General features: G+C 40.9%; 1 protein-coding gene across 3 annotated transcripts in view; it reads right to left on the bottom strand.

Moving 5' to 3' along the window:
• Positions 1-1054: 1054 nt before the first annotated feature.
• Positions 1055-21787, bottom strand: part of erbin (erbb2 interacting protein) — a 51417-nt gene continuing 30684 nt past the window's right edge. The window contains exons 6-26 of one of the 3 annotated variants that reach the window (XM_005929792.3): positions 21556-21612; positions 19707-19770; positions 19420-19494; positions 18580-18724; positions 16755-16827; positions 14558-14687; positions 14360-14475; positions 13641-13710; positions 12142-12241; positions 10722-10843; positions 10284-10457; positions 9962-10144; positions 9772-9874; positions 9499-9682; positions 7895-9407; positions 7175-7318; positions 5353-5409; positions 5019-5186; positions 4174-4266; positions 4002-4076; positions 1055-3907 (exon numbers count right to left, since the gene is read on the bottom strand). In XM_005929792.3, the coding sequence (XP_005929854.1) occupies positions 3800-3907; positions 4002-4076; positions 4174-4266; positions 5019-5186; positions 5353-5409; positions 7175-7318; positions 7895-9407; positions 9499-9682; positions 9772-9874; positions 9962-10144; positions 10284-10457; positions 10722-10843; positions 12142-12241; positions 13641-13710; positions 14360-14475; positions 14558-14687; positions 16755-16827; positions 18580-18724; positions 19420-19494; positions 19707-19770; positions 21556-21612 (3754 nt within the window). In that variant the 3' untranslated portion in view covers positions 1055-3799. Of the gene's footprint in view, positions 3908-4001; positions 4077-4173; positions 4267-5018; positions 5187-5352; positions 5410-7174; positions 7319-7894; positions 9408-9498; positions 9683-9756; positions 9875-9961; positions 10145-10283; positions 10458-10721; positions 10844-12141; positions 12242-13640; positions 13711-14359; positions 14476-14557; positions 14688-16754; positions 16828-18579; positions 18725-19419; positions 19495-19706; positions 19771-21555; positions 21613-21787 lie in introns of all 3 variants that reach the window. The other 2 variants (XM_005929791.3, XM_005929793.3) reach the window with 2 other exon arrangements.

The following is a 21787-nucleotide window of genomic DNA, read 5'->3' as shown; positions in this document are numbered from 1 at the left end:
CCCACTAGTTTTGCAACGTGATCCTGCTGCTTGTGTCAGCAGTCACATCATCAGCAAACATCCGCTCTGCTAGATGATGTGATCTTCTTTGGATCATGAGCTCTTCCCATCATTCTGGTACAAGTTATGTTGTTTTCATCTATCCAAAGAACAGTTTCCAGAACTGTGCTGACTCTTTTAGATGCTTTCTTACAAAATCTAATCGGACCTTCTTGTTTTCGATTGTAACCAGGTGTCTTCGGTGGTCTTTCTGGCCAGTGCATTTCTCAGTTTTAATAAAGTAACAAAAAAAATTCTGTTAGGTTTTTTGGTCTAAAGATGGCCTCCTTCACTTGTATAGGTATCTCTTTGGACCCCATATTGAGTGGGTGGGGTGGCTGTAGCTTAGGTGCTAGAGCAGGTCACCTACTGATTGGAAAGGTGGTGGTTCCATCCTTGTCTGCTCCAGTCTGCATGCCAAATATTGGGCAACATACTAACCCCAAGTTGCTCACAGATGAATCTATCAGATTATGAATGCGTGTGAATGGTAGATAGAAGCACTTACATAGAGCATAGGAAGAAAAGTGCTTGTGTGTATGAGGTAAGTTGTATAAAGCGCTATACAAGAACCAGTCCATTTACCAAGAGTTGTCAGATACAAGTTCAACAAATGGAATCAACTTAAACTTTTATCTGCTTAATTTGTCATTAAATAATGAGCCTCATGTGGCCATGAAGCAGTTTATCAACTGTCCAATTACTTCTGAGCCTTTTGAAAATGGAGCACTGACTACAAAAAAAGAAGTTATTAGTTACGTTAGACTTGCGCTAAAAATGTCAGGCAATGCAATCAATACTTTTGTTACACCTACTCAATGTAAGCCAAAGGTCTGTACTTTAATGATACCGATTGTTTACCATCCCAGTGGATTTTAAACGGAGGCAAAATTACTCCCCAAAAACTTAACAGTACAGTCTGTTATTTATGTAGTGATCCAGTTAATCTAATCCTAGTTTTGCATTCATCCTTTTATATAAGCTCACAGGATAATAAAAGAAAACGACACAAAAATCTGTGTTAAACAGCATTAGTTTATTTTCCACAGGTTACTTCAGAAACAGGTAATTATGTACAAAATCTGGAATGTTGGATAAATGCATATCAATCATCGTCATGATCATCATCTCACCGTGACCATTTAGAAAGAGTAGCTATACATTAAAACTGGTGCCTCTGAATTGCAATTTATTGCTGGTTTTACAATCGCAAGTCACTAATGCCATTATGACCTCTTTTCTAAAACTTTTTAAGGGTATTTACAGTTTGATTAGGAAGGTCTGAAATCCAAAGAAGGCTGCTAAATAAATAAAACGGGAGCGTGAGAAACAAACCAACATGGATGAAGAAAGCATGAAAACAAGCTTGATCTCCCTAGATTGTCTACAATGTCAGACTTTATTTTTTATTTTTTGCCATGATTATAAAGTGACCATTAACCATTTCCCATTAAAAGTCAGAGACAGTACAGAAAACAACCCACAAAATTAAAACAAATAAAATCAATAATCTCATCAGTGTGAAAACAAAAAACAGGTTGTGAGAAACTAAAAATGTCAGAAGCACATTATGTTGTCACTTTCCTGAAAACAAAAGTTGCCCAAACTAGACTGAATTTAAAAACTAAAATGGTACAGCTTCATTTAGATCAGCGTGATATTCTAAATATTATTTTATTAAAAGGGATAAAAATGTCGTCAATTTCCACAGTGTTGTCATTTTGGTTTGTCAGTGCCACATGAATCAAATACTTTCCCACTGTTGCCACGTACAAGAAGAGCTCCTAATCTAATTGGCCGTCGTGAGTCGAGGGGATGCTTCTTGTTCAAACAAGAACAAGAACATTGTTAAAATGCAATTTATATTGTACAACTCAGTGGTCACAAATGTGCGGCTGCAAATGAGGCATTCACTGTCCCAATCAGAGTCGAGTTTTTTACGCTGACGACAATGCTTTAAAAACCACAATTTTCCTTCGGTGACGAACATTACAAATGTCTCGACCTACATTAAAACATTAGAAGACACGGTATGCTACGCAACACACGCTAAAACCTGCTCTTACACAACGCAGAGTTTTTGTTTGTTTTTTTAATCTTTTTTTGAAACACTACCATATATTTATTTCCTGTGCCATTTCATTACAAAAAGATTCTTTTCACAATATAAAAAAATCATGTAAAATCATCAGGGAATACTAAAAGGTTGTGTTGTTTAAAAAAAAAGAAGAATTTTTTTTGTGTGAATGAAAATAAAGGCTTTAAATATTGCTTCTAAGCCATTATGCTGCAAACGTACTCAGGAGGTTGTGAATATGTGAGTATTGCTTGGGTTCTGGCGTCAAAGGTCCCCCCACCACCCTGTTCAAACAGTTCAAGGTCTATGGCACTTGACAACTGGTTTCTCCTAAATCTATTCTCTGTACAGCGAAGAAAATCCCCAAAACAAAAAGGTGATTAAAACAATGGCTAAACATTTTTATAGACACACAAGGCAACCTATGGTCCATTTAAAAAAAAAAAAAAAAATTATAATAAAACTGCCAGATGTTGAAACCCTCTCAGCTCACTGTCGGCTGCCTGAAAGAGGAAGCCCCTAAAAATAAAAATTAAAAACATGACTCAAGTCTCTCTTAAGATACCTCCTGCTTTTCTTTACCGTCTGCCCACGGTTTCTAAACTTGCTTTGGTTAAACTAGCATAACCGCCACATCGTCCTCAGAGTCAAACAGCTCTCATGATTTGAGAAATGCACCTAAAAACAAGGAAACAACTTCGATGTATCCATCTGCAGCAATCTACCTACTAACCAAATATGAATATTTCCCAATAATCTGTGTTTTTCTGTATTTTAAATGAAAGACTAGCAAAGCAGATTAACCAAACCCAACTATTATATGCCTTCAATTTCCTGTCCCATTATGTGATCGCATGCAGGGTGCATTTCTTCAGCTCCATTTATATTGCAGATTTCCACAATCCAATGTGGCAATGTGATATGCCCAGTTGGAGTGATGAGGTCAGGGATGAGCTGAAATAGTGAAGTGTCTGTATGATGGTGGAGATTCGCAGGTTTGTGGAAGCAAACTGTTTGATCTTGCAAGAACAAAAAAAAAAAAAACGGGATGGGGGGTGGGGGGCATCTCTCCCACAAAAAACAAAGCCAAACGCCTCCTTGATCCACATTCGTCTCTACATAGCAAGCACGTAACACTGTCCTCCAGTTAAGATCGCAAGCAGACTGGAAAATGGTTTCAACATCTTAAGTAAAAAGAAAAAAAAGAAAAAAGGCAAACTGGATGGCAGAAAAGAAGGAGCTCTGCCCCCTAGTGGTCAGATTAATATCCATCTGCAGAAGTGAAATCAAACTCCTGATCCACTCATGACGAGTTTTGGGGTTTAAAAAAAAAAAAAAAAGATGACCTGTACAGAGACCACAGTAAGTGACGTCATATCTTCAGCTTCTTTTGTAAAAAAAAGAAAAAGAAAAAAGAATATATATATATATGTATATATATTCCACAGTGATGGCCTTTTGAGGACTCGGACTCGTACTTGCAGATGTTCTTCTGCTGTCTCACTTTGATCCACTACATTCAGTGGTTTTTTCCCCATTTAATCAAGGCTCCCATGATCTCTACTATAAATAGTCCCGATAGGTAGCAATGGATCAGTTTCTGAGTACAAAAATATGACAAGTCAACGTATGCTTTTCAGTTCTTCTCCCATATGTCACACTCTATTTGAGGTCAGTTTCAGTCTATGCTTGGATTCCTCTTACGATAATCAAGTCCACAGTGTTTGGGAAAGTCTTCAGAAGGGACACTGCGTTCCCGTGATCGATATTTACAAAGCTATATCCGTTTGCCTGAGGAGGGAGAAGAAAACGGTAGATTAGATTATTGGTTAATATTCCAAAGACATCAATCTCAAAACACTGATTCCTACAGACAGCAGAGTACCTGGATGATTTTATCCCCAGGCTGAAGAATTTTTGATGCTGGTCCTTCAGGTTGAACCCTTGTTACAAATATACCCTGAAATTATAACAATAAGATATACAATCTTAGAAAAGAACTGACTTCTTTGGAAGAGGGGGACAAAAAAAAAAAAAAAATCAAGGTATTAATTTACATTGTCATCAGGACGAAAGGGGTTTCCCCGGCCTCCGATTCCTCCTGATATACTGAAACCCAGCTCAGGATTCTTCTCCACTTTCACACGGATCTGAAACACACCCACACACTTTCATTACGCATGATCACTCTTACGATACAATATATTGACATTAGTCGTAAAATTAAAGGAGAAAGTTTTCTCGACTTAAAGTGTCAGCTACGATAAATGTAAACGAAAGAAAGCTACTAAAATTCCGTTGCCGTGAACAAGAATATCAGGTTCTCAATGTCAGCGAACATTGAACTAATTTCAAGTGGCAGGGGAAGAACTAATGAAACCACCAGACGAGTACAGTCAGAGTCTACCATCACAGCTCAGAGGAGGTGCAGAAGTCTAGGTCACTTTCAGACCACATCAACTGCAATATGCTAAAAAGGTTAACATAGACTCTTTGAGTGTAATAACATCTGGCCTATTTAATGCAATTCAGCAGGCAGCTAGCGGTTAGCTTAGTTTACCACAAAGGATGAAGGAGAAACTAAATAAAACTGAAACGATAACCTGAGGCTCTACAGTTGGATTTTTACTGGACCGCCTCTGGTTGAGAACGCCAAGTTCAGACTTGCGGGAGTAGGAACAAGCTTAACTTGGAACAGCAGTGTAAATTGCAAAAAAAGGGGCTGGCACAAGCTCAATATGGAATTTAGCCAGTCATCAAATCGGTCTGATATTCTTAAATGTCTGGGCCAGTCACGATGAGGCATAATGACAACACCTCAGCTAATGGAAAGAGGCTTCTCTAAGAAAATACGTCATTCCCTTAAATCGCATATTTCTTTGAGTAATAATCCATCCTTCACCTCTTGTTGGATGGGTTCAAGTGGAATTCGTGAAGGCCCCTGGGGCTGCTGGGAGACTTTGAGCATCAGGTAATCGATGAGCTGCTCTCTGGAAGGGTGACGTGCCATGGACGACTGGCTCATCGGAGGACGAGCCGAAGGACCCATCTGACCATTCATCAAAGGCACCTAAGAAATAATCACACACAATCAGCAGGTTTTATTGCTTGGAATTTCTATCCCTAATTCCCATGTAGCAAAACTATCAGTTTGGATGAATAGAAGATGCATAACATCTTGTTTACTCTAAACAAACTTGTATTTGCTAACCACAGTCTGGCGGTAGTAGACTTACTTTTCTGGCAGGGTCCAAAGTGTAGTTTTGCATCCCTTGGGGACCAAAAACATCATCCTGGATGGGAAGAAAGGAACGATTACCAACATTGCACTCAACCTCAATCCACTGAAATCGATTTGCAACCAGGGGTTAAAGTGGAGATTTGGCAAAAGTGGAAACCCTAAGATTGGGTGCAGCAGCCGTGCAGCATGGTAGAAAGACTTACTTTAGCTCTGTGAGCTCCAGCTGATTTCTTTGTGTGTACACACTGATCAACTGCTACTCTGATATTCGCTCTCTTTGTGGATTTAGCAAATATGACGATTATCCTTTCTCAAAATTATGATTTTAGAAAATGACAAGTAAAATTCCAATTTTTCTCTTATAAAATTTCACTTGCTGGGCAGTCCTTACCTTTGAAAATAATACTTCATCTTCCTCTCTTGTCCACACTAGCATGCCGCCCCCCCCCCAGCCCGTCCATTTATGCACACTCTTCTTCTACATGACTTACTAGACGCTAAAGTACCTTGGCCACAACTTTACATCTGCACCCTGAACACATCACAAGGATGGGAAGAAAAAAGGATGTGTCGAAGGTGTAGGAGGGATGTCATTGTTTTCTTCTTGAGCAAGTATCTCCATGCAGTCAGCTGGAAGGACATGCCTATTGGATTTAAGGTGCTGGGACACCATTAGGGACTTGCCCACTTTAACCCCATTTGCAATCAAGGATAACAAAAAACATCGATTACTGAGACTCTGGGATCACACAAGCTGTTGATTTAGAAGACACCACAGAGCGATCAACACACCAACTAAGACACGAAAAACTGAGATTAAAGTCTGCATAGCTTCTATTTAAACACCAAGCAGAATATAATTTGGAACATTAGCCACCAGGAGATGAGATGAATCTTGAATGTTAAGCAGTAAAGTGGTTACACAACACTCTCAGACAGCTTTAGTTTTGCCTCTACAGATCTAATACCCCCTTTCTAAATCATTTAGACACACACATTGACTACTTACCTTCCACAAACATAGCTTTCATCCCCCCACACACACACCGTGAGAGGTTATGAAGCGATTCTGAAGTGATCAAAAGTTTGGATTGAAGAAGGTGGCAGACGAGCAAAAGAAGCATTTGAAGTGCAATTAAAGGAGAAGAAAATGAATGGTTTGTGAAATGCAAGAGCAACAAGGAAGACAGATGACGCACGGCGATATTGATTCTGATGTACAAGAGCCTGGTAGGTTTAAAAGGAGCTGCTTTGTACCATACTTAATATTCATGAATAAATGAAAGTAGACTTTTCTTAGAGAGAACAAAACAAAGTTTGTTTTCATGTTGTCCGATATTTTCTTCCTAAAAATTTTGTTAGGAAGCAGTTTCACCTTTGATTACTTCCAAATAATTTTTATCAAAATTCAGTATGAAATCACACTAATCTCATTCTACCACAGATGTAGTAAAGTTTCTAAATGAGAAACCAAGTAAACCAACTAATGATGGTACAAATAAAGAAGGAGACCCCTTTTAAACAGCTCTACTTGTATTTAACCACAAAAAAACAACACAAAAACCAGAATTCATCCATGTTTCACTCTGATATTTTAGGCACATGGTCATGAAAATCATATGTTAGGAATGATATTTTCCCTTGCCTATAAAAGGACAAGTGAAACATGGCTTCCGAGCATCTGTGATCACTTCAACATTGGCGAGAGAAGGAAACAGACATTTCCTTCTCTTGTAAAGGATGTGAAACTTGCAGGAACTGGATACCCTGGCTTTAGTATGAGCTGCAGGAGCGATCTACGAGTTGACAGTACTCACACAGAAGCCCAGAGCTCCGTAGGGCTGTCCGTCCCTGACACTAAAGACCAGGGACCCTTGGCTGGCATGCATATCCCTACAGCTGCCGTAGTGAGACCAGCTCAGCGGAGCGTTATTGGAATTATAGGAGCGAGACAGCGCGTTCTGATGACACGGAACATCCAGCACCAACAAGTCAGTGGTGGCCATGCAATGCACCAAATGAGTGATGACATAATAAAAAACACAACAAAGAGGTTTAAAGCATATACAGACAAACATGCAGTGAATCACGTATAGTTTGCATATAGCTGGGTTAGTAGGCTACACCTAAATAGCTGATTCACACAAACATTTAGGTTTTGGTTTGTTTCAGCAGGTTTTGAGGTGAGTCAAAGTAGGGATGGGCTCTTTATGGTGATGGTGGTTGCTTTCATTTATGTATTCTTTGCCTCTATTTGACACTACAGTCTTAAATTCTGTTTGCATTCAGAAGCACCAACAAAAACCAAAACTATGTGCAGAGTGAGATCCTGTTGTTTAATGTGTCTTCCACCTAAAGAATATTAGGAGTTCATTTGTGGTCATGTTATGCTGGTGGGCTTTTATGGATGAACATAAACTTTTAACCCCTCCGTCCCAAAACAAAGCGCGCGCGCACACACACACACACACACACACACACACACACATCACACACACACACACACACACCTCTTTTTTCATAATAAAACTCTTTACCTTTTCCATCTTCTTGGCCTCGATGTGCCGCATCACCTGGTCTCTCCAGTCTACTGGAACCCTCCCTGCTCCCATTCCTCCCTGCATCTGTCCTGGCCCGTCGAGGAGTGAGTGCTCAGACTTCACCCTGGTGTTGGGCCTCTTGCTGGGGCTGCTGTGCTGGTAATTAAAATCGCTAACAGACATGGTCCGTTCTGGAAGCTCATGGGCCGGTGGCCTGCTGCTGTGAGGCCTGGAAGCTCCGGGTACATCGATGCTGTAAGTGCGAGCTGAGAGGGGCCTCTGCATGGCGTGACTCATTGCTAGTGGCCCTCTGGCGAGGGTGTGAATGTCCCTGTATGTCATGTAGTCTCCTTCGGACAACTGCATACGCCTTGGGTCAGACATGGAAGCCGTGGAGCTAGTGCTGCCTTGCCTCTGCAGGGTGCTGCTTCTAGGCTGGCCTGCAGCAGAATGAAGTCTCTCCATAGCCCACATCTCCCCAGAAGGTTTGGAAGCCATCGCAGGGCCTCTCTGCTGGGGCTGCAGAGGGTAAGGAGGCGCCTGATTACGGTTTGAGTAATTTGTGTTGGCTAGTGAGTGTGGAGGAGGAGCAGGATGGTAGCCTTGTTGCTCTGAAGCCATGGCTGTCCTCTGCCCCCAGAGACCCTCTTTAGACATGTCACTGTTTGTGTATTGTATGTTGTACTGAGGAGGAGGGATTCCCATGGCCATGCTGGAGGAGACTGGATGTCTGCTTGTGTTGGCAGGAAGCTTAGAAGAGGAGAGCAGGTCAGAAGAGGACGCAGAGGAGTTGGGGTAGACCAGGAGAGTCTGATCATTGAGCAACTGGCCGGCTGACTTGCTCCTGACTATGCTCTGGCCCTGAGCTCCTGGCCCTGGCCCGGCCCCTGCCACCCTAGTCCCCACTGAGTCATCATCTCCATCAAAGGAGTACAACCTCACGGCCCCTGTTTCTATGTTGCTGATGCTGTGAGACTTCAACACCTGCGGGGGATGGCACCTTTTCTCTGGAGACAGTTCCTCAGTGCTGTGAGATAGAGACATGTCACTGCAGGCTGTCACGCCTGTCGAGGCCACGTGCACAGCAGCTGTTTCTCCTCTCATCCCTAGGCTTTTATTCCCCAGACTATCGTTGCAGTCACCTGCCTGTCGATTTCCATTCTGTAAATGATCCATGTTATCGTAACCCTCTTTGCTGTCCACTTCCTCCTGAGCTAACGAACCATTCTTGCCTTTATCCAGCTCATCCAGCTGAACCATGTTGTCAGTTGGCAGCTTGGTCACATTCATATTAATCTGGTCCCACTTGGTGTACGTGTCTCCCATACCATTGTTTATTTCCTTCTCAATGAAGGCCAGTCTGGCTTCCATGGACAGGTCGTAGTCTCCCATTTTCTCTGGTGGTGCCTGCTGGGTTTTTAAGAGGGCCTGGAGGGACGTTTCAGAGCCATTGCCATTATGGAGGAGAGGGGTGGTGTCTTTAGGCTGGTTCATATTCTCATCTCCTTGCCTGAAATGAGGACAAATACTGAAAGAGTAAAATAAGAGCAGGAGGAGCACTCCCCTCTTTAGTGTATATTACCATACGGAAAAGCACTAACCGGCTTTTTGGTAGGAAAGGCATCTTTGCCTCTCTCTCAGGTGTGCACAAAGAGTTGTCCTGGCTGCTGTCTGTGGTCAGAGACACAGAGTCTGACATGCGTGATGGAGATGAGCAGTTACTGTTGTTCTGGTTACTGTTAGCCACGGTGTCATCCAGCAAAGAATCTGCATCTTTCCCATCGTCTGTTAATCAGAAATTACTGTCAGTGTTCTGCATCCAGACATTTCAATTTTCACTTTAGATCCTTCATAGTTACCTTTTTTATCCTTACTTAGAGTCACTACTTTAGGCTGGTTGATGGAAATCTCAATAAGAGGGGGTCTGAGCTCTGCAATCTTCATCTCGTCTTCTTCATCTGACAGCTCCTCAGAATCCTAAAGACAGAGGAAGCACTTTGTACTTCTTGTTTGTGTAACTGTGAGAAGTCCTAAAAATCTGAAGTACTGAATTATTTGGATTACCTCTAGTGTGTCCTCGTGGTTCATCATCGAGTCCTCTGAAGACTTGAGGGGGATTTTCTGGGAGCTGTAAGACTCAGAAGTGTCCTTTGCTTCGGGTGCAGAGAGATTTTGGCCACACACGTCGGCAGACACTTGGGCCTCCATGTTTGACGCTACACCATTGGGACAGGGGGCTTCAATCACCTGCACAAAAACAGTCCAGGTGATTAGTTATGCATTAAAACCTTATGGAGAGGTTAAAAAGGGAATTTAAATGAATCCAACAACATGACACCAGAAATGAAAGAGGCTGGTTTCTTTCCAAGTGGAGCCCTTCACTGACCTTTACCCCCACATCCTGCACTCCAATGTGGTTTCTCTCAACAGGTTTTGCTTCTTTGCTGGACTCATCACTCGACTCATCCTCCTTGAGCCTGTGAGCCACCGACTGGGCTGTTTTCACCATGTTCTTCAGCTCGTCTGGGTATGGTGTAGGGTAGCGCTTCAGGTTTCCCTCCTACAACAGTTTGAATACACAGAGTTTAAAATTAAAGCTGACCAAAAATGGTAACACGCTGAAATAAATAGGACTGCTTTCATGCTAGAGATGACAGGGTTAAGCAGAAATTACATCCCATTTTATAAGACCCCATCCCCGCAGAGGAGGAAACAAAGTGAAGATTTGTGTCCAAAAAAGCCCCTGCTGCTGCGGTAATTCGTGTCGCCACTGTTGTTTTTCCTTTTCCAATTATATAAGCAGTAACAAATGTGCAGCACTAACCCTCGGGGGCGTTTCTCTCTCATCTTTGTCCTCGTCACATTCGAAGGCCACCTGAGCTCGGTGCTTGCGTTGCTCCTCCCACAGAGTTGGATTAAAGCTCTCAGAGTCAGAGTTTGGAATGTCTGTGGGGAAAAATAAAAATGCCAGGCAGTGAAGTAAAATTTGTTTTTTGAATTTTTTCCCACCCAAATTAGGACTTTTTAATTCAACCTAAATCTGTCACATAATAAATGTGACCACAAGATGGCGCAAAGGAAACACGAGGAATGCCAATAAACTGAAGGGAGCTGTGGAGGAACTTGAAAATTGGGAGTTAACCCAAAAAACTCCAAAAAGAACCAAACAGGGCTGTTAAACCCTGGAACTGATGTTGCAATAAATTCCTTTTCTGTGATGGCATCCAAAAATTCCAAGAGAATATTTTGCTACTATGTACTAATCTTCAGTATGAATACTCCACCGTAAACGCAAAGAAGCAAGTTTGTGGTTAATCGGTAATGAAAAAAGCATGAAAGATTGAACTCAGTCTCTGTTTCACCATAACTCCTGTACGACTTGCCTGAAATGAAGCAAGCAGACAATTAGACGCTGTGAAATATTTGTGAAGGTGTCAATCAGTGTGGTTTTCCTGTTGTAAAAAGCTTACTGCTCTCGATTTAGCAATAGAGAGACTAAGTGTGAAGGTGTGTAGTAGAATTTTCTGATAAGAGATCCCATTTGACTAATTCTCTGACAACATCAGCTCAAAAGATTACACACACAACTGTAGCTCACTTGACAACACCCCACAGCGTGAAGTCACAGTGAACCCGCTGAGTCACCTGCTGTGTACTCTCCATATCAACAAGTTGTAAAACATGTTAACTGCAGTCAGGCTGTGAATACTTCCAGCTTCCAAGCAAAAGAAAAGGCTTGATCGGAAACAAGCCCTAGCTAATAAACACGGCAAATGGTGTAAAGCCCGCCACAGGGCCGTAACTGTTCAGGCTGTGACAGAAATCCCCGACGTCTCAAAAAAGACTCGTGACCATTTCAGTAGCTCAAGCACGCCGACCACGAACCACTAATTACTCTAAAGTAAAGATACAACACTGTCAGTGTGAGCCGTCTGCTGTAAAAGGAAACCAAACAAACAGGTGCTTGACAAGAAGACGATGGCTAGTGTTTCCCCTGCTTCAGTCTCAGATAACAAGGTCTTTTATAAAATATGCATTTAGGGATCCTTGTAGGTCATCAAACTTTGTGAGGGTAACACAATATAGTCTTCTTAACACCTAAGAATGTCCATGAGAATTTAGGGTTTATGTCAGTGCTAGTAGTACTTAGTCCTGATGCTGAAACCCAGGTGGGTGAGTGAAGTGTTTGATAGTCTGCCACTTACAGCTTGGAAATGTATATCAAACAAAGAGCAGTTACTCACATTCCTCAATCCTAATTTGCTGCGGGAACATGTAGTTGGTCAGCACTGTTTTCTGAGTCTCTGGATCTTCCTCTTTCTGGAGTGGGATCAGGGGTTTTGACTGTGTGGACAAAATATGGGGTTGAGTGCCATGTAAAATCAGCAGCTCTTTGACAAATACATGGGACATCAAAAACGTTAATATGGAAGAGAACACTTAACCGCAGGGGAAAATAACACATCACAAGATGGAGCTGTGATAAATTCAACCCGTCTTCCCCGAATTCTACACAGCTATTTCACGCCGACTTTCTTCACTTCTAATTTGCCTTCACATTACTTTAACACATCTGGGTGCCTCTTCCTGTCATCCATTCGTTGATGAGGCTGCTCTAAGCTTGCCTTAGGCCCCCGTCTGCATTGTTGCACCTGTCCAACTGCATCCGTGTGTCTTAGTGTTGATGTAGCTGTTGCAGACTGCCTGTCTTCGCAGTGTCCTTGTTAGGAGTTATTTAGGTAGGAAAGTGATTGTGGAAAGATATAAGGACCACAAAATTTTAGAGATTTTATTCATTACAAATCAGACAGTTTATATAAGAGCAGGACAGCAGTGATGGATGCTGTGTGGATGACTCTACATCTTCTCTCTGCAGCATTCTCAAACAGCTGCAGTTTCCTGGGGACAATTTGTTAAGGCACCCAAACAGAACCTTGGGACAGTCTAGCCAGGAGAGGGGAAAAGGCATGAATAATTGATTTGAGAATGCAGTCAGAGTCAGACTGTAATTTGGAAATAAGCTGAACAAAAGCCAACACACTGAATCCACAGTGTCCCACAGAGTGTTCTCCATCCTTTCGTTGCCTCTGTATGCTGACAATATGACCAGGTCAAGTATTCCTTTACAATAGAAAGTCACCTTGCTGTGACAAATTGGGATTATAAACCTTTTGCTCTCATGTGAGCCGACCAGACATTTCCTGTTAAGTCCAAATTTCATGCACCTCAACTTGCCTGGTAATTTTGAACACCACTTTAATTCCGTCTGGCTGCTGCGGTCTCGTCTTACAAATGCCCTCCTTGTCATTCAGATTTACACATTCAGTGGTCAAGGTTTCTTGTCTAGATTGCCACTCAAATAACCATTAAGGGGGCATTTTCTGAGAATCATTAGGATCCTTTTAAATTTGAAATACAGAATGACCCAAATGTGTTGATCAAGCAATACAGAGGTTCTTTATAATACAAGTGTTACTGGTGCTTCAACCTCTTTAGCTGTAAATGAACTTGTGCCAGAAACCTCTACTCTGTTTGAAAGACTGGTCATCCAATCTGACCTGCATTAGATCAGATGTCCTGGAAGTGGTTAGATGTACCTTCCTGCGAGCTACCGGGAAGGCTTCTTGATTTACAGCTGAATTTTTAGTGCGAGTCACAGACGCTCCTGCTATTGCTGTCCCCATCTGACACCTCTGAACCCAGAGGCCTTATTGTTTTATGCCGAATACTTGTGCAGTCTTACCTGATTTTCAGACAGCCACATTGCAGTCAGCTCAGTCAGTTTGGTGAAACTGTACGGAAGATTCTTCAACCTGAAGTAGAACAAAAAACAAAAAAACAAAACTCAGTCACCAAAACGCTTAAAACTGCTTTCCTGGGCGAGTTAAAAAAAAAAAAGTCAATTTAATTCATTTTGTCAGGCAAATTTGATCTAAGCAGGCCGACTATAAAAGAGAAGCCTGGAAAATGTCCCTTTTTTCTTAAAAAAGGAAACGATCAAGACCTTACCCTTTTTTCATTCTAATAAGCCTTCATCACAATACTGTAATCAGCAGGTACAATTTCAAACTCCACATTTGAAAATAAGCGTAAGACAAGACATTTGATTGCTTTTATTAACTGGTAGCTTTACATAGTGAAGGAATCACTGCTTTTAAAATGTCCTGGATTTAAAGTACGTAAAATTGATTATATATTATTTAATTTTATCAACTAATCTAACAATTGTTTTGTCAGTTATGTTGTGTACTTCTGATAAAATCTGGAACAAAATGTGTAGATTTCATAGTTAACACCTTGTTTAGTCTGAACAAAGTAAATAATTGCAAATAGATCTGATGCACAACAAAAAACAGAAGACTACAGCAATTGCATGTTTGGATTTAGATAATATTTAAAATCAGGCCAGAGTTTCTAAAAAATACAAAAAAAATAAAAATACAACAAGCAGAGAAGGCTCACTTGTTGTTGCTGAGGTTGACGACTTTGAGCTTTTGCATGTCGCCCATCTCCTCGGGCAAAGACTCCAGCTTGTTGGAATGTAGAAACAGCACAGTTGCCCTCTTCCAGTTGCCCATCTGTGAAGCGAGCACACCAATGACTCTCACTGCAGACAGTGAACACACGGATTAAAATCTACAAACCGATGTGCACACTCACCTCGGGTGGAAGCTGGGCAAGGAAGTTGTGATCTGCAGCAAAGGTGCGCATATTGACACACTGGCCAATGGTGGCTGGCAACGCTTCAATCTCATTGAAACTGCAATCCAGCTCATCAATGCATGTCAGCCTGATGCAGAGAGACATGGCAAAAATCCACTTTAATGGCAGTTTTTTTGCAGTTAAATTGCCAAGAAGTTACCACCAGCAGCCAGACACTTACAAACAAAGAAATACTGAACATACTGCTGCAATGGAGAACACCAATACATTTTTTTATTTAATTTCGTTTTTGCTCATCTCTGATTGGACATCTGCATGTCCACACACACACACACACACACACACACACACACACACACACACACACACACACCAGTATAACTTGAGACCTATTTATTAAATACAGTAAACGTGTTTATCTAATTTATGTAAATTATATCAATGCGCGCAATCTGGGATTAGACTGTGTGTGACGTGGTGAACTTATTTCTGCGGTCCTTTGCGCAGTCACATATCCTACACTGTTTGCAGAGACAGAAAATTAGGTTGAGATGGGTTAGGGAAAGAAGGATGATATGGTAGGATCCCTGTCTGTGGTACATTATTGTTCCTACGTGCTACAATTTCTTCGCTCTCTGGCTGCAATATCAATTTGTTAACAGGTGAAAAAGCCATTAACACCACCAAGTGGGCAGGTACTAAATTAAGATCATCTTAGCTCTAAACTGCCACAGACAGTCATAACAGGGTGGGAAATATTTAAGAAGATTACCAAGAGCAACATCAACTCCAAAGGAACGGCCAATGGACAGGGCTTCAATAACAATATTAAGATTTGTAGCTAAGCAAGCTATTACTTACTAGAAAGCTCAGGATGGCTGAAGGATGTTAAGCAGACAGCCATGTAATGTCTAGGATGTTAGCACAAGATTCACTTGGAGTTTTGCTCTTTCTGAAAAAGCTCTTTCAGACGGCAGCTGCTGGGCTTCAAACACATGCTGAAGAAACTGAACACAGCGCTGCTACCACATTTAGGTGGCTCTTTTTGTTAAGCATACTAACATGCATCTGGTTTCATTGCTTACAACCGTCAGTGCATTCTGATCTCTTTAAATTCTTCACAGAGACTATTAAATAATGAACAGCTAAGTAACTAAATAAGAAAAGCTCTGATCAATGTTACTGTACAGTGACGGTGAAACACAAATAGACTGATGCAAATGCAAATCTCAAATATTTCATGGGACATCCTTTAAGCGGAATTTTGCTGAGTGAAAAATGTAAATGCACGCTGGGTTTCATATTAATGCAAAGCAGCCCCACGTCCAGAAAGCTCATATGCTACAGTACCATGAAACGCCACAAGGATCTGACGCCTGTCTACTAAAAATACACCAGGGAAACGAAAAAACCCCAGTGGACAAGTGGCGAAGTAAAACGAAACCAGCTACATATAAATGGGGGAGGAAATGAGCTTGCTTAAACTAAAACCCTTGCATGGGATTAAGCTAAACCATAGGCTTTGTCACATAATCTACGTCAAAGTACATAAGGCGGCACATTCTAACATAAGGGGCAATTGAGGGTGTTTGAAAACAGTAATAAAAAACTGCACAGATACAATTGTTTTTATCAGGTAATGTAGATTTGTCTTTCTCATGGATGTTGGAGGGGGCGGATTAAAAAAATAAAAGCATGGATTAAATGGAACCTAATCTTTGTCAACTGTGTGTCAATGATTCAGAGTAGAAAGAGGATCAGCGTGTGGACCTGGCTCGGTACTCAGCAGCTGGCGACTGAGGGTTTACCTGTATACATTAGACGGAAAAACCTCTGAATAGTAACACAGGATTTCATATCATTACTGCCTATGAGGGACATGAGACCAGTGTTTACCAGCAGCCCTTCCACACTGAAGCAAATGGATGAACTGTCCTTAAATCGCTATGGCAGATTCAAAGACTTGACATTCATAACCACTCTTTATAGCCATAGCCATTACTAAGCTACCAATCATCAGCGCGAGACCAAAACAAACCGAGCAGGGGTTGCATTCTCTTTAATGGGGATATTTACTTTTTCCAGAAAACATTTTATCAGATCAATGGATTCCAGATATAAAAAAAACGACACAATAATCCACTGAGCTCAGGGTTTACTCTGCTGTTATCAAATCTATTGCTGTGATGCTCACCCTCCAATGGAATCTGGCAAGTACATCAGCTGATTTTCATCCACTTTCAGTGCAGTCAGTTTCTTCAGGGTGCCTTTAAAAAAAAGGAACAGAGAGCTAGGATCAGGAAGGCGTCGACAACAGCTCAGATCAGTTATTGACTATCACTTGCTGGTACGCAGTAAAGAGGAAGATCCATTACACACCAGTTAATTAGATTCATTCATACTGTCAATACAGTAATGGCTATAGCAGTCGTCATCAACCATGATTTCAACAGCAGTGTTTGCATGAATTTAAAGGATTTTATTAGTCTTGTTTTTTGCAAAAGGGATGGGAGTAAGTATGCCATTCAAAATTATGACTGTCAATAAATATTATAAATGTAGCTTTACAATTTATTTCGAAAAATAGGCACCTATTTGTCAAAATTAACATTTGAAAAAGGGGGGAAAAAAGTAGCCAACACAATTGTCAGCTGTCTGTCACCCAGTCGCACAGAGAAGTTGTCGGGCTCTGCACTGCTGAGGGTTAATGGGGCAGCATCGCTGCCACTGACACGTTCTGTTTGGGAGATTTTCCTTCCTACTGTCGCCAACTACTTGCTTATACGGGGTGATCTGACTGTTGGGGTTTCTCCCTATTATTGTAGGGTCTTTATCTTTATAAATAACCTTGAGGTGAATGTTGTTATGATTTGGTGCTATATAAATAAAACTGAATTGAAATCGAATGGAATGGGGTTCATTGGTTTCATAGCAATTGGCAGCAACCTCCACCAAGTGGCGCATACATTTTCCAGATGGTTGCTAGCTGGTCTGTAGGTCTGTGCGACGGAGGCCTTAATGCTGAGTTAACTGTGTCCCTCATGGCTGGAAGAAAACTGCTGATCCAGGTTGCTTTTTTTTAGGCTTGCCCAGAACATCTAATATAAGTCTACATTATTGTACTCAATGATTTTATTTTACAGAACTTTTAACCTCATGTTTAAATCATATTTACCTTTGTGAGCCAATGTGTCTGTCTTTACACTGGTTTAAAACCTGTGGAGTTTTGTTTTTTTACACAAATAACTTTATTCTTAATATGTATAATACTAAATATCAGTTTCTTAATTTTTGAGCAATTTATTTATTTTTACTGGTCACTTAACAACTTGTCACAAATGTAACCCAAATTGAATATGGTGTTTTATTTCTATTTGTCCACAAAGAAAAACAAAACGACGCAGTGAATCATAAATGAGTAAGCTGCATTGATATTGCTAAATGTTTCATACCCGTGACATTTGAATACATGAGTAATTGGAACCTAATTCATTAGAGATTAATAAGGGTTGGGTAAAAGCAATCCTGAGCTGTAGAAATATTTGAATAATTGTATTTCTTCTGTTACAGACATCACAATATGTTATGAGTATCTCACTGTGTACTTCACTACAGTTTTATATTGTTAGCATAATTTGGTTTCATCAAAAACCAAAAATAACACTGAATACTGAAAAATAAGTAAAAGGTTATTATGCAGCACATCAGTTTCATGCTCTGTTGCAATTATATATAGATCAGTTTCTAATAGAGAAAATGACACAGAAAAATAAAGTCTTGTGGTAGTACTGTCCCGTCGGCTCACACTGCAAGTGCTAAAAGAGACATAGAAAGAGACAAGAGAGGCTTTTTCACTGATGAAGGGCTTGGAAAGATTTAAAAGCTGGCAACAGCTAAAAGAGAGTTAAGGTGTTTCATAACAGGTCTTCTAATACGGTGTGTGTGTGTGTGTGTGTGTGTGTGTGTGTGTGTGTGTGTGTGTGTGTGTGTGTGTGTGTGTGTGTGTGTCAGATCTTTACCGATGGAGCCTGGCAGCTGTGTGAGAGCATTGTTGGAGAGCAGAAGGTCCTGTAGATTCTCACAGCCGCGGATTTGTTCATCCACCATCTCCAAGTTGTTCTTCGACACGTCTAGATACACCAGTTGTTTTAGTGTCCCCAACATCTGCACAAAATAAAATAAAAAGTCACCCTTAATTTATGCAGCAGTATGAGATGCAAACTGTGGCAGTAAATTAAAATGATCACAAACAAGCAGTTAACTAACATTTTCTGCAGTGAAGTAAATAACTATATATGCAGACATGATATAATCGCACAGTGGGAGACAATATCACACTTATTTTAGGCTGAAAACACTGTTCTGCTAATAAAAGGAGTAACACTTAATGGTTTGTTTCATACTCCACAGACGTCATGGCTTATAAAAGGCCAGATTGTGATTACAGCTGATGCTACTGAAATGCTGGCAGCAGAACTAATGCTTTAATTATGACCCACTTACAAACAAGCTGGTCATTTTGATGAAAGAAGAGCCTCATTTAACAAATCCTGACTGTCAACACATCGACATAAGAATTCATTCATAGCTGATTTTTTTTCTGGGGGACATATGCAAACCCAAAACTATGCATTTTGTTGTGCGAGTTCATCCTACGACAGAATCGCGTTCAAAGCGCAGCCCTCTCTGCTGGTTTCAGAGAGCTCAAAGTCTGATGTAAACTGACTGCAGCTCGTTTTGATGAAGACTTGAGGAGACACACAGTTTTGGGGGGCTGGGGGAGAATCGAGGGAAATAATCTCAAGATGATGTGTTAAGACGCAGCAGTCACTGAACGGGAATATGAGCGTATATGATACCCCAGGTAAAAAGGTCAGCTTGTTCCCGTCCATCCACAGCTCCTTGAGTCCAGTCAGCCACTCCACCACCTCAGGCTGCACATGTAGAAAAGAGAAAGCACGTAGTTGTGAGCAAGCTAAAAAAAAAAAAATCAATCACATTATCATGTATAAATGACGGTTCAGAGTGTAAGGAAAAGAAACATTTCGACATACGTGCTTAAAAAACCAAAATAGGACAGGGAACAGATTAAGGAAGGAGGAGGTGAGAGCCCCGAGCAGTGACAGACTGACTGAAGGATACTCACCACTTCAGTGAACTCATTACTCCCCAGGTCCAACCTCTCCAGCTGTGTGAGCTTCTGCATGCTTCTGCAGACACACAAGAAGGAAACATAAAAAACAAAACAACAACAACAAAAACACATGAATTTCATGGTTTACATATTAAAGAAGAAAAAAAAAACAGCCATAAGAAAATTCCTCCTCTATGCCACTGTCAGTCAGTTTTCATGCTGTTCGATTTGGAAAGCACACATGCTCCGCCTTCGCTCCTGTCACTGAATAATTTTATGTGGAAATAAATACCTTTTAGAGCTTAGGCGTGATAGAAATATGCTCTAAATAATGGAAAATGTGCCCTAAGCCTTGCTCCAAATTTTCTCTCACATTCAGGCCGCAGGCTCACATTCTCCCCTACACTGTAAACACGCACTGCTTACAACACTGATTTAACTGACCACAGCACAACAGACAACTGGAGAGAAAATATTTTCACAGAGGCTTATTATTAGTGATTAAGAACAACTCTTTCCTCACAGATCGAATAACAAGACACCTTAGAGGACATTTGTCCTTTACTGCCAGCAGCAAAAAACAAAAACGTAGCACGTACACAGACACGCACACGCACAAATAAAAGCAAAATAAAAATAAAACATTTCCATTGACTGTCAATTTTCACAATATGAATATAATATAAAAGTTGATTAAAAAGTATAATCCCAACCATAAAGCAAATCAAGACACCGTGAAAACTGTGTTAGTGGAAATGTACTTGTGGGACAGAAATGATACCAAGGAACGAACAGTGTTTCTCCCCACACCACAAAAAACCCCACACCAAACCAAACAGCTAAAAAAGGGTGAGAAAGAGCTGTTTTGGCTAATCTAGAAAGTGAGTTCACCAGTTAAAAAAACAGCACTAAGGGGCTTATGACCCTGAGTGAGGAACACTGCAGCCTTCTTTAAAACACTTGGTTTATGTATGTGCTCAGTGTGTGTCTGTGCACCAGAGGAGAGAGATGGAGAATAGAGGCAGCAGCTTCTACATGAAAACCCTGAGAAGACTTCTATTGCACCCCTTTGCACACATTGTTTACATCTCTGAAATGCTTGTGTGTTGCACTGGCAACGCTCCCGATCATTAGTCCCTTTCTTTGTCAGGCCTCCAGACTTTAACAGGTCTGGCCTCTGTCACATAAACACAGCCAGAAAAAAGGGATCCGCTCCGAGCTGTGGCACTGACTGTACTGCACTTTATACACCGGCTGGAACATCAGTCAGTGAAAAATAAATGCAAAAAATAATAATAATAATAAAGGGGAGATTATAAAAGGAAACTCAGACAGAGGGGGGAAGGGGGAAAAAAAGGCAAGTATCGTTAAGTATGGTAAGATGGTAAAGCTAGTCAAGTGTGACAGAAATTAAAGAGAAACCAGGGAGACGGTGACTTCCCCCAAAAATCACCTGGAGCTTTCTCTAATATCTGTGGGACATTCAGTCTCACAGCACACTTCTCAAATAGCAAAAAGACCTTCACCACTGTCTCAGTAGAGGATTATAAAACCTGTCAGCGCAAGTGGCCAAGTAAAGGGGACTCTTATGTAACACAGTGGAATTTAATACTACAGTTAGAGGTTTAGAGAAAGAGTCTATGATTAAAACAAAGGATAAAGGACAGACATTGCAGGGGGTGCAAGAGGAAGAGGACAATGAGGAAGTAGGGATTAAAAAAAAAAAAAAAAAAAATCTTGTCGCGGTTCATAAAGCGACTTAATTTCAGAGAGACTCTGCTTTTATTATTATTTTTAATTAAAAAAAAGAACATTCTTCATATTTCACATTTGGAAGGTTTGCTAAATAAAAACCACCTACTTTGGCAACATCTTTAACTGATTCTCCCTCAGCTCCAGGATTTGTAGCTTAGTCAACCTGCAAGCAGGAAAAAAAAATCATTGTCATAATTAGTTGATTTTCCCCAAAAGGGATATTATGTGAAATGGCTTTTGAAGCTTAGCGGCCATGATTTTCTCAGCCGGCTTATCTTTCACTAAGCAGCTATGATGTGCAGTTACATGACAGCAAAAAAAGTCTGATGTAATCTTCT

This window comes from Haplochromis burtoni, unplaced genomic scaffold, assembly GCF_018398535.1.
Source record: "Haplochromis burtoni strain Fernald_Lab_line unplaced genomic scaffold, NCSU_Asbu1 Contig_107, whole genome shotgun sequence".
In the NCBI taxonomy this organism is placed as follows: domain Eukaryota; kingdom Metazoa; phylum Chordata; class Actinopteri; order Cichliformes; family Cichlidae; genus Haplochromis; species Haplochromis burtoni.
The sequence above is the reverse complement of the archived record's forward strand: the minus strand, read 5'-3'. Positions and strand labels throughout refer to the sequence as shown.